The 13,741-nt window shown below is 39.2% G+C and overlaps 1 protein-coding gene across 1 annotated transcript in view; it reads left to right on the top strand.

The window, feature by feature from the left end:
- LOC114645429 (heparan sulfate glucosamine 3-O-sulfotransferase 1-like) overlaps positions 1 to 13,341 on the top strand; it is a 69,087-nt gene extending 55,746 nt beyond the window's left edge. The window contains exon 2 of the mRNA XM_028793289.2: positions 11,490 to 13,341. Coding sequence (XP_028649122.1) covers positions 11,620 to 12,561 — 942 coding nt within the window. The 5' untranslated portion in view covers positions 11,490 to 11,619 and the 3' untranslated portion in view covers positions 12,562 to 13,341. The remainder of the gene's footprint in view (positions 1 to 11,489) is intronic.
- Positions 13,342 to 13,741: the final 400 nt, after the last annotated feature.

The raw sequence follows: 13,741 nt of genomic DNA, 5'->3' as shown, positions 1-13,741 counted from the left end.
GCTCTACTACCTTGATCGTTTTTCCTATTGACAGACCCTGCAGTGGCCTACACTGAAGCTGGTCATTCCATATGCATTGCATTGAAAGAAAGCATTTTTAAAAGATCTGATCCTCCATTCATTGTCTCGGCCTCCAGTTCCAGACCAAAGTGACTTACCCAAATGAATCATAAAAGATCAGTCAACACAAAAAAGTGGGGTGAATATTGGCCATTCTAAAAAATCACACAGAACCTGATGAAATGATACATGAAGAGTGGAAATGTCAAACTCAAAGACAATTTATAAGCTGATGCTAACCATTAAATTTTCCAAGAATGAGGCTTAGGTAGAGGATTTTATTCTTAGGGGTTAAAGTTAATACAGCAGCTAAGAAGTCAGCTAAACTGAGCACGCTAAGACTCGGCCAGACACCATTTTGTCTCCAGTGGAATACAAAAGTGGCATTGTTATAGGCTTATTTAAAGGAGTACCGTGAAAAATAGGGAGAAATGTATTTAACTTGCAGACATAATTCATCACCAGTTTTAGAAGGACAAGAACACAAAATACGGAGAAATGTATTTAACTCTTTGACACAATTTGTCACAGCCTTTTAGAAGGACTGTAGCGTGAAATAAGAAGAAATGTATTTAACTCGTTGACATAATATGTTACAGCCTTTTAGAAGGACTACTGTGTAAAATAAGGAGAAATATATTTAACTCAACACAATTTATCATAGGTTTTTAGAAGGACAACAACGCAAAATAAGAGAAATGTATTTAACTCATTGACACAATTTGTCACAGCCTTTTAGGACTGAAACATGAAATAAGGAGAAATGTATTTAACTCATTGACATAATATGTTACATGCTTTTAGAAGGACTACTATGTAAAATAAGAAGACATGTATATAATTTTTCATAATTCATTATAGGTTTTTAGAAGGACAACAACAAAAAATAAGAGCAATGTATTTAACTCATTGACACAATTAATCACAGGCCTTTGGAAGGACTGTAATGTGAGATAAGAAGAAACATATTTAACTCATTGACATCATATGTTACAGGCTTTTAGAAGGACTACTGTGTAAAATAAGGAGAAATGTATTTAACTCAACACAATTTATCATAGGTTTTTAGAAGGACAACAACATAAAATAAGGAGAAATGTATTTAACTCATTGACATAATATGTTCCTAGCTTTTTGAAGCACTACTTTGTAAAATAAGGAGAAACGTATTTAACTCATTGACAGTACAGGAAAGTAGATTGAAGTGGTATGGACATGTGATGAGGAGAGACAATGAATATGTGGGCAAAGAAGTGATGGGAATGGAAGTACACGGGAAGAGAAAGCAAGGGAGGCCGAAGTGGAGATGGATGGATAAAGTAAAAGAAATCTGAAGGAAAAGGGCCTGACTGGTGAGGAGGTGCATGACTGAGCTGAATGGAGAAGGTTGATCAATCACATCGACCCCCACATAGAAGTGGGAAAAGATGGCGAAGAAGATGAAGTAGACACAATTCATCCCAGGTTTTTAGAAAGAAAATAACATGAAATGGGGAGAAATGTATTCACCTCATCGACACAGTTCTTCACAGGCTTTTAGAAGGACTGTAACATAAAATAAGGAGAAATGTATTTAACTTGACACAATTCATTACCGGCTTTCAGACATGGGGGTTGACTATTTTTTAACAAGTAATACAAACACGTTTGCTGCAATAAACAAAATAATGCAATTTATTCATGACATAAGGATAATAGAAAAATTAATATATGATAGTATATTCAGACTAAGGACAATAACAAACAACACAATCAACACTAGCTGAATTTGATCCTCTTCTCTACTATAGAAAAAGTCACCTAACTTATGAAATATATCCATCCATCCATTATCCAACCCGCTATATTCTATCTACAGGGTCACGGGGGTCTGCTGGAGCCAATCCCAGCCAACACAGGGCGCAAGGCAGGAAACAAACCCCGAGCAGGACGCCAGCCCACCGCAGGGCACTTATGAAATATATTTTCTTGATTATTATCTAAAGATTTACCCATGATTTGTACTGGCCTGGCTTTATAATATTGTAGTTAGAATTTTGCTCTTTCTGCCAGTTAGACTAGTACGTTCTTAGCTAGTCATAAAGTTCCTAGTGCCCACAATGTGATGGAGGCATTGATTAATTCACAGCTAATCTGCACTGGTTTACCTTCCCACACACACAGCTCCTGTGTGTGTGTGTGTGTGTGTGTGAGACATTATTCTGAACTTTTTGACTACATTTAGGAAAAGAAACTTTGAACTGCTAAAAACTTATTTATCACACAGCGTATTACTTTTCACTTATAGTAATACCAGTAACCAGCATACATTTGCTGGCTTTATGCTAACTACAAAGATGCAGTCAATAATTCTTGCAATCAAAGTAGGTGTACTTAATGACTTGCTTTTAGGGAACTCTTGGTGTAGGTCAGCATTTCTCAACCTTTAAGTATTTGCGACCCGAGTTTTCATAACAGTTTTAATCGCACCCCCCTAATGTTTTTTGAAACCCTAATAAAATTAATTCCTATATTTTTTGCTGCCGATACACTGCTACAAGTTTAAAATTTCCCTACGAATAGCAAAAATTACACCACATATGCCAACATTCGTGCGCCCTTTTTTGTTACTTCACACCCCCCTAGAGGGATGTGCCCCACAGTTTGAGAACCGCTGATGTAGTGATGCTTTGTCCCGATTTGTTCGGTTGTCCTCTTTCTCCAGCATACATGGCAGAATGTTCATTGCAATTGTCCTTTCTTTGATCAGAAGCTCTTCTCCATCTTTGTTTTTGTCACCCCTTGTGGTTGCAGGCAGTACTGCAGTTTGTCTTTGAGGTTTGGTCCTCTTTTGCTAGCATATATTTACGTCCACTGGGCAGTTGATGATCGGTCAACTCCTGTCTTCAACAAGACAAATGCATTGCTTTACATACAGTCTCTCTTGCTTGTGCACCTTGCTTTGCTTTAGCAAGATTTGGACTTTGCATGACACTCACAACCAGCTTTCATGAATTCATTGTTCTTGTATGATTTATTTATTTTTTAAATCAATTCATTGTTAATTTTGCTTACTTCCATTCGCCAGGTTGGGTCTTGCGGTAGCCATTTTGTGTCTGCAATTGCCAAGTAGCTTTTGTCAATTACAGTAGAAAGAGTGATGTGACTTAACCATATTATCCTTATCTGACTGATTCCGATCTGAACCTTGCACATTTGTTTTCTTTTTGTTTCTTCCTCATGTCTTCTGATTCCTTACATTTGTATTTGATTTCAATTTTAGGTTCAAATTGGGTTTTGATGCTCTCTTTAGTTTCCAGGTTTTGGTCTCTTGCTTTTTTTAATGATTGCTCTCTTGGTCCTTCCTTTAAACAGGTTTGCATTCTGGTGATACCATAACACTGACTTTGTCACATGTGGACTTTCACTCTTACAATCCAGTGTTAGGAGATCGCTCCATCCTTTGTCTATGATGTCTTAATCCTTTCATTGGTGCAGCCATGGAGATGCTAAATGTGGCAATGATGGAGACGATCCCGGAGTCATTATGGTGTGGGGGTCCACTTCTCCAGCTCCTTTGTTCTGCCAGAACTCTTTTTCTGATACTTTGCTGTATTTTGTAATTCATCCTTCATTTTCCAGTTTAAGCATTATTGCCATCCTGCCACTCCTAAGAAGCACAAAAAGAGCTCTTCCTCCTTGCAGACAAAGCTGTTTATTTTTAGTGACAATTTAAGTTGGTGGATGCCACGTTCAGGAAGCTCTTTATTGAACAACGGCAATGCACCATTGTTGAGGGTCTCAAAAGGAAAGGGAATATACGCACACATGCACAAACACATACAAACACCCTTGAGAGGCACAGGCTAGGAGAAGTTTTATGATGGAGGAGTGTGGCATACTTCAAATTAGAAATAGTGCCAAGTTTGATTAATAGCAGCAATTCCTTGAACTCCTGTTGGGCAGCTTGGCACAGGAAAGGAAATAAACATGTGCCACACGCTTTTTTAAAGTTGAACTTACTGAGTGATATCTACCCAAAAAATCTAAAATCTGTGTTACCTTTTGATGGAAAACTCTTCCCTCAGCAAGTAAGAGATCTAATAATAACTCAAATAAATAAAGTGGCACACAGGACCTCTGCCATGCATTATTTCCTGGTGTCTCAGATGGGGTTATTAATTATCTTGTTTTGGAAACGGACTCTGACATACTCTTGCTTTGTTCCTGTTTGCTTAACATAATTGCCCCCAGGGGAGCCACCTCATACATCACCAGGCCATTGTGAGTCTCTATTCCACTCGCTGAGTCCTCCCAGGGGCTCTGGCACAGCACTCGCCCCTTAATCTGGTGCAATAAGGCATCATTCCAGTCAGCTCTCCTGGATCTATTGCAACTGCCTTTAAACTGTCTTTGCTTTAGTGAAAAAGACAACACATCTTTGTGCACAGCAGACATTTCTACATAAAGCAGACGTGAGCAGATTTTTTTGCAAACACCAGAACTCATCATAATTGTTGGTTTGGGAAACCATACAACACAAAGTAGTTTAAGACCTTGTCCTTGCATGCAAATACAGATAAAAACAGACTTATTTAAACATATTTCTGTCCCACATAATGGCTGATTGGTATAAAGTTAAAAAAAATTCAGGTTGAAGTAAGTCATAAATTGTAGCCTAAATAAAAACAGATTACATATTAAATGCATTATTTAATTACTAGACACAAATTATGATTAATAACCGTGTAGCTTAGATATTGGTGGATGGCACACATGCTGTTTCCATAGAGAGTTTGTACTTTTTAGCTGCAATAACTATTACATGGCAAATGGAAAGCTTATTTTTGATGCCAACTGCGTAATATCATTACCTATTGTTACTCATTAACCTAATCGATTTTATCCAATTCCTTTTTTTATATCACACACTAATTTTGTATTTCTGTTTTGGGATTTGTAGCTACGCTCTTTAAATCTTTTGATGAATTTCAAGCTGGCAGTTTAATCATCCAGTTGTTATTTCCCATTGAAATCTCTACACTTTCCATACCGTATGTCAGGAGCAGCCTGCAGCTCCACTCAAAGTCAGACCTGGAACATGTTGAGGCCACGCCCCAGTCCCTCCTTCTGGGTGTCGTTTCCTCCTAGCCCTGCCCATCTGTGGCTGCTGTTGCTAGGCAACACCTATTATGCAGCAGTCACATGATGGAGGCTTGGGAAATTAAACTGAAAAGTTCAGGGGAAGCCTTTGCTCAAGCGTTCTATTGGTTTGAATTTCAGTTCCATGCTCCTGGTGTGGTGTCGCTACAACAGACAAAGAAAAAGATTTTAATTAAAGGATCAGAAGATGTAACGAGGTTGAAAAAATAGAACCAGGGCTCAATGGCAAAAATACAAACCAATCTTTCACAAAGCCACAAGAATCGGAACCAAAATGGCAGGGTAAGAAAGACATGTACTCTAAATCACTTGTAAAGTTTTTTATTCAAACAGGGATAGACAGAAGTTATAGATCATACTGATGATGACATGCATTGTACACTTTGGCAAAGCTTGGTGAATGCTGCTTAGGCGATAGCAGACCCTCTTGCCACAAAACAGCGGTGTCTAACAGCATTTCAAAATGGCACTGCAAGAAGACAATAAAAATTATTAAGTTTTGAAGTAAGTTAGAGAGAGAAAAACTAATATCAAAATCAGATTCCCAGAGTGTAAAATGCCAGTTTAGCGGCATAGATCACCAAAAATATCAAGAGAAAGGCACAATTAATGCTTTTTACATTTACATTTATTTGCTCTTGTAGATGCTTTAATCCAAAGTGACTTACAAAAGATTGCGACTTTTATATTTTTATTTAAACTGTGTTTGCGGTTTTGTTATTATTATTTTGGTGACACTCCTTTATCAGCACCATTTTGTGTTAATCTTTGTATAGCCGTGTTTACTGTTGCTTTACTGACTTGAAAGAGACAGTCAAAAGAAAATGAAAAATGACCAGGAGAATCAAAAGTCAAACAACAAGCCAAAGGTCAAAACTGGGAGTCAGCGAAATCTTTGATCAAAGCCTGAAGGCGATAAAAAAAAACAAAAAAAAAGAAAAACTCAAAAACAAAAACAGGGATTTGAGAAAATCAGGAAGGACTAAATAATAATCATTTAATACTGCAGAGCAAGGCTTATCTGTCAAGCTCAGATAGCCCATACATGCCTAGGGTGACCTTTGTTTCATCACAAAATTGACGTCACAAACAAAGGCCCCCTGTGGAATTCTCTTCATGGAGATGGCAGAAACAGTAAATACGGCATAGTGGTGCGCAAATGAGAAACAAAATGACATCACAATAAAATGGTGACTGTTATGTACATGGTGTTAGTGGATCTACTTTTTTGTGGTGTATGTATACTGTTAACCATTATATGTTCGTATGCGCATTGATATGTTTTCTTAGTTATACAACAAGTAAATAATAAAAAGAAAAACATGGAAAGCGGTTATGATACAGCGTTTCTCAATTTTATATAAGGTAGAATGTGTAAGACACAACAGTGACTAAATAAAGAATTTTTTCAAAACACATTCTAGACAAAATTAAACCCCAAATTTGTACTCCTTGAATCTCAAAACCTCATAATCCATAAATAGCTTAATAGGAATGGCACAGAAGTTTGCACCAAAATGTATAGGGGTTGGGGACCACAGCAGTTGCTTTACCTGTGGCCGGTCCATTGACTCTGTACTTACATAATGTGTTAAGTTATCACGTGCTGCCTATTTAGGATTGGTTCTGGCAGGCAATCAAAACTTTGAGAAGGTTTATAGGGTCTTTAGTGCCACATGTGTGCAAGGTGTAGTGAAATTCTTGCTTCCGTATGCTGATCACCAAGCAATGTATTGGCATAATTAATAAGTATAATTACCTAACCTCAAAAACTCTGGCCTCCTTACCTGAAATATCTCAAAGAATTAACATTAAAATTTTGGATTTCATTAGTTTAAAAAAAAAATGATAGTAGTTAGGGCTCAGGATTTCTAATTCCAGTTAGAACTTTTTTTGTGTTTATTTCTCAACTGTTTTTTGTTTTCAGTAGCGTCTTTGATTTGTCAGCCATTCTCTGTTAAGCTCATGTCACATTAGACAACTTTTCTAGCGATTCTCAGGTGTAGCCTTCATTTATATAATCTTAGCCAGTTGGATGCAGTCAGCAGCGTAGTTCTGTGAACCCGATCGCCTAGTAAGACATACCTAATGAGTGAGACCAACTAGTCTGTGACTGACTACGCTAACATCAAGCATGTTTGATCCTCTTGTTAGTCGAAGGGGGCAGGCTGTGTATGCAGGAGAGCTGACAACCAAATGAACCAATGAGTGCTCATCAGGTAGCGGTGAGGTAAGGAACACACATGTTTTAAACTTCACAGACAGAAGAGGCGCACATCTCTCTGATGTCCCATATTTTACATCTCTCTATTATAAAAGAAAATCTTGAGACAAGACTATTGCCAAGAGATTGTTTCAAGTCCCGCCCTTCTCTCAACCATTTCCGGTTAACGGCCCATGCCCACACTCCTCTCACCTCTTATTCGTGAGAATGCTTTTGTCAGACATAGTTCCTGCGCTCTCAGCTCTTATAAATTTTTACATTTTCCACACTTTAAGTTCCCAATAAAAGAAGACTTATTATGTCCAAATCTTATTGAAGAATTTCATCCCAAAGGGTTATCAACAGAAGACATGAGTACACGGGCAACCCTAGCACCGAGAAACAATGAAGCCAAACAAATTAAGGCAAAAATTATCGATCGGTTACACTGCAAATTGTTTAAATGTGTAACAATAGACAATGCTGAAATAGTAGGTGGTGATCATGCGGAAGATGAAAACATCAACTTTATATATCCTGTAGAATATTTACAACTGTTAACACCATCCGGTCTTCCACCACACGAATTACTGTAGAAAGGATGTATCGTAATGTTATTGCATAATTTATGTCTCAGTGATGGGCTATGCAATAGGACAAGATTAGTTGTATTCCAAATTGATTGAACAATTCTGACATACAAACATATATTCTGACATATAGGTGACATGAAAGGTAATGTAGTACATCTTCCGTGGATAACATTAGACACCAAAGGAGATCTTGATATGCCATTCATATTAAAACGTTTACAGTTTCCAGTTAGAATAGCTTTTACTATGACAGTTAACAAATCACAGGGACAAACATTCAAAAAATTCAACTTATTTATTAGAGAGAAAGAAATGATATTCACTTCTCAGGCAGTTAGTAAGTAGTTATCATGATGTAACTCCATACACGGAATCAAAATTCAATGTGATATTGATAAAAAGTTAATTCCAAATATTGTTTTTAATGAACTTTTACAGTAAAAGTGTAAGTTTAAAAAGTATTTGCGTGTCAGTTTCAAATACAAACAGAACGAAAATGTGTAACGCAAAGAATACCTCTAATGCAACATGAAACAATTTTCTTTCAATTTATTACGTTTTACTATTTTTTACTATGGTTAATTACTTGCTGTAATGTAAAATAGTTAGTTCTATTATGCATATGTAACAATTCCCATGAAAATAACAATCTGTTTAAATTGTACATCCGCTTCAACATGTGCGAGTGGCAGAGCTGCAAAGTGGCTAGTGCGTAGCACCCGCCCAGGGGTTGGCGAGTGAAGCGAGCGGGGGGCACAGCCCCCTAGTAACATAACAGAATAAAAATTAAATAAAGGGCAGGGATTGCGGCTGAACTTGCTGCAGCTGTTAAGCCTTTGTGAATTGCTGCTCTGTCAGGCAACACACTATTGGCTTTTAGAAAAAGGGCCAAGCATGACTGTGCTAGAAGGTTGAAGCTCAGCTGCTCAATTTACAGCCATGTAATTTGACAAGGTGCAGCGACAACATCAGCAGCTGCAATTGGCAAATCTAACATGCCCACGACAAAAAGTTGCTTAATATATCTTTCATCTTCTTTGACTCCTGCCGTTCCCTTGACCACAATGTAAAATGCTGTTTTTCTCTGCATCTTATCTGTTCATCCATTTCTCTTTCGTTTTTCCTCTTGGCTTGTAGACTTCTGTTAGTGCTCATAATTTCTGTTTGGTTTATCCATGTGATACTCTGATGCCATCTTTTGATCGCTGATTCAGGTTTTCTATTACCCCATTAACTTTTTTGGATGATACACTACTGTCCTGAAGAATTTAATACTATTCTCCTAGAGAAAGGAAAATAACTTTGGCTAATGAAAACTGAGAGCCATTGACAGTTGCCAAACCACATTTGCTGAACAGATGGCTTGAACAGCATACAGCTGAATGCATCAACCATTTTGGCCTCAGACCATTTGGAATACAAATTGTGAACAGCCAGTAGACATCTTATACAGCCGGGTGCTCCATGGAATTCCATCCAAGCTTTTAAGTGCTCCCAAGGTTCTGACAGCCATGAAATAGGAGTCAAGGAGCACATGCCAGTTGTGCTGCTCAGCCACTTATGAGACAGGCACAATAGCTGTCTCTAGATGTTTTATACAGTATAGTGGTCAATATTTGGCCATCAGGCTGTATTTCTGCAGCATTGTTTTTCCTTCGGAAAGCCCAGGTGGACCTCCATGAGTTTTGTGAAGCACTCTTACTTTAGTGATTCATATATCATAGCATTGCGGACCCTTGGCATGCACACATCTTCCCAGTAAGACAGCTGTGGAATAAAAACAGAGAAAGCAGAAAAAGGTTTGGGATAGCCACCCAGTATACTTGAAAACAAGTGATAAATGATCGAAAATTCAGGTCTTAACAGACTTGAGGTCACAACAGAACTGAGATAGCAGAGTCAAGATGGCATTTATATAGAATGGGTGGAGGAAGTGATATAATTAAGACCAAAACTGTAATCGATGTCTTTATACTCAGGCGGGATCTCTTTCGGTTGATCTACAGACAAAAGAGAGAAAGGGTTAGTGAATATGGCCATCCCCTGGTCTGGCATGTAATTACAATTCATTAGCTGCCTCCCATGCACACGTGTGTGATACACCTTACCTCATTTCTGTGCCCGATTTGCAGGAAGGAGCACTGGCTTCCTGAACATTGAGAACCTTGCCTAGTATTGACTCATAGGTTCCTGATCATGACAGACATTATGTAATTCTTCCATACTAACTGCGCCCTTTATTGGTTCTAACAACTTGTTGATCCAATCTCTCACCTCTTCTGGAATTGAAGGAGGGATGAAGATGTGGTTTCTAGAGAGTAAAACTGAAACTGTATTTACTCACCCAGGCATGGACTGTGGACTGTGGAAGTTATATTGGCTTAAGCATTCTGAGCACCAGAGTAACCAGACTAGCAAATTTTGCAAGGCCACAATGGTACAAAGTGTTTTTAATCAGTTGAAGCTTTTCTTAGCAGTTCTGAGGCCAGCACGCAGTTTTTGGCAGCGTGGAGTTTTCATGCTCTTTCTGTTATATATTTCAGGTACTTCAGTTCCCAACACACATCTTCAAACATATGTAGGTTAAGTGGTGACTCTAAATTGGTGCCACACTGTTTCGGAGGATGGGTGTGTGCCTCTGGCCCTCCACCCACAAACTTAAATCAGACTAAGTGGGTTTATAATAGGGAGGCCACAGTAGCACAGTGGTTATTTCTGCTTCTCACCTCACCTCTAGTGGCTATGGGCTTAATTTCTCCATCTTCCACTTATCATGTGCAAATTTCTTGTTCTTTCCTTGCCCTTTTTTCTCAGGAACTTCATTACTCCACACATTCCAAAGACATGCTCACTGACAGCTGTAAACTGGCCCACTGTGAGCTTGGCAGTGTGTATGGGTATCAAATTTTGGATTTTTGTCCCATCTAAGGTAGGCTTAGTCATTGTGGTAGATAGATAATGTTACTGAAAATGGATGCATGGATGATAATAATAAATTAGCAAACTACTAGACACAGCATAATCTCTTTTTTAGGTGTTCCAGTGTAGTATCATCATATAAAATATATTTATAATGATCATCATACACATTATACTTATAATGTTCATCATTGTGGTCCTCATATTAGGTTAACTAGTTATAATTGGTTGATTGTGCAGTCAATTCATTCATTGATGACTGAATCAGTTGCTTTATAGGTTGGTTCAATGCAGTATATCTGAATTATTTTGTAGTGCCTTTGAATATTTAATTTGTAATTGAAGTAACAATTTCTAATATTAGTTATGGGAAAAAATGCCAGGCTATTGGGCAGCACCCAAAGCACCAGCCACAGCTAATTTGAATAGGTCTATTGGCTTAACAATAATAATAACAATAATTTAGTTGACTGATATAGTTATTAAAGAGATTTGGCGCCATGTGCCCCTCTTAGGTACCCACTTCCACCCTACTAATGTCAATGTTTTCTTGTTTTTCTTTTTTTTAACAGGTTGTTCTTATCCATACGTGGCCACCTCTTATCCTAAAGCTGAGATCCTGAGGGGCTTTGCTGGACTGTACATCTCCCATATCGTGTCAGCTGTGATTCTTCGAGCGACCTCTGTTTGACCAGTGCAGCCATGATTGGCACACTTCTTCTTGCCTTGCTCCTTCTTCTGTTGCTCCATTTGCAGCTTTGTATCTGCCTCGAGGTAATCAGGGCTGCTGAAATGGTCACTCAACTTGCCATGGAAGAGGAAGCCGCTGCAAATGCTATGGCTGCTAACAGCTCGCGGAGAATGCCTCGTGTTATTATTATAGGAGTCCGGAAAGGTGGCACACGCGCTTTGCTCGAGATGCTCAACCTGCACCCAGACATTGAGGTAGCCCGATCTGAAATTCACTTTTTTAACTTGGATGAGAACTATGAGAGGGGTTTTGGCTGGTACCTCGCGCAAATGCCATTGTCGTTACCGTATCAACTGACAGTGGAGAAAACGCCGGGCTATTTTGCATCACCCAAAGCCCCTGCCCGGATCTATGATATGAATAGCTCCATTCGCCTTTTGCTAATTGTGAGGGACCCAGCTGAGAGGCTGATCTCGGACTACACTCAAGTCTTGTATAATCGGAAAGAGAGGCGCAAACCCTTTCAATCGCTGGAGCAACTGGTTCTAAGAAAAGGGAAGCTGAACACTAATTACAAGGCGATTCAGCGCAGCCTCTACGATGTTCATCTCACCAACTGGCTGCGCTTCTTTAGCCTGGGGCAAATTCACATTGTGGATGGAGATGTTCTCATCCAAGACCCCTTCTCAGAAGTTGAAAAAGTAGAACGATTTCTAAAACTGCGTCCGAGAATTTTGAGATCCAATTTCTATTTCAACCAGACCAAAGGCTTCTACTGTCTTAACACGGAGGGCCGGGAGAAGTGTTTAGATGAGTCCAAGGGGCGCCCACACCCTGCTGTTAACCGCAGCATTCTCCGCAAGCTCTGCGATTACTTCAGTGAGCACAATGAACGATTTTACAAAATGGTGGGCAGGACCTTCAGCTGGTGTGGGAACAACAGCCGGGTCTGAAAACCGGAGCTGACACCCCACCAAATGATACAGACCATTACCAACCTGCCTGCACCCATGGACCAGTACCTCCCTGGAAGAGAGACTATTTGCAGTGCCGAAATGAAGTTGTGCCCATCCAGTCCAGGGAGGAAGCACAAGTGACTTTGACTCATGGATCAGTAGGCAGGGAAGAGACCACTGGCATTGATGAAATGAGACATCAGGGCTCAATGTCCCTGGGGTGGAGGGTCATGCTGGATATATCAGGCACATCAATTCTAGGTTTAATTTAGTTCTACTGTATGCTGTTTTCATCAACTTAACTTTTAAAAGGCATTTCAAGCAATCTAGCAGTCGGTGCTACATGCTCAGAAAAGTCAAATGAGCAGATGCCACCTTCATTAATTTACCTGAGCCTGAGATCACCACCAGGATCATTACAAAATGATGGACACGTACTCACCAAAACATGGTGGATGGTGTGCAGCGTGAAGAACATCAGTGCTGGAACTTACAACGTGCCCCCCAAATGGGAACCTCAGGTGTAGACTTTATTGGGAATCACATTGCCTTCCGTTTATGGGGGGGATTTAAAGATTGAGCAATTTGGGGAGGGGGGTAACTTGTATATGGTTTTCTTTTAAGGTTCAATAACACCCAAAATTTTAGTAACGTAGCATTAATAAAATGTAGTAATTCAGTTGAGAATATTTTTATATATTCTACTGTCAGGCAACTTGGTGTTAAAGTGACTTGTGAATTTATGTCTGTAAAATTATAAAATGCTGACCAAAATTTAACGTTGAAGGCTGTTAGTTTGACTTCATGGGCCAGAACTGCATTTGTGCTCCATAGCAAAATGGGTAAATCAACGTTACAAAAAGTCTCCTTTTGTGACTCCCTTTAAGTAGCCAAACAGAGAAATGCCAGAAGTGTGCCCATGTGGGCAACTTGATACCTTTGTGAATATATTCCTGTGTATTTCTACATGTGCATTTAAAGGGTGAAGTAATTGCTAAAAAGACAGCTTCATCACATGTGGGAGCCCACTCTCTCTGTTGTCTTAGCTGTCCTGGCAGCCAAAAAGAAGCCACCTGCCTGGTAAGTCCCGTAAAGGAAGAGTAAATGCCCTACTGCCAGTCCAAACACATCCAGAAGGATTCATCCACTGCACACTGGATAATGTCCTGTCAGATAC

Source organism: Erpetoichthys calabaricus, chromosome 1, assembly GCF_900747795.2.
Source record: "Erpetoichthys calabaricus chromosome 1, fErpCal1.3, whole genome shotgun sequence".
NCBI lineage: Eukaryota > Metazoa > Chordata > Cladistia > Polypteriformes > Polypteridae > Erpetoichthys > Erpetoichthys calabaricus.
The sequence above is the reverse complement of the archived record's forward strand: the minus strand, read 5'-3'. Positions and strand labels throughout refer to the sequence as shown.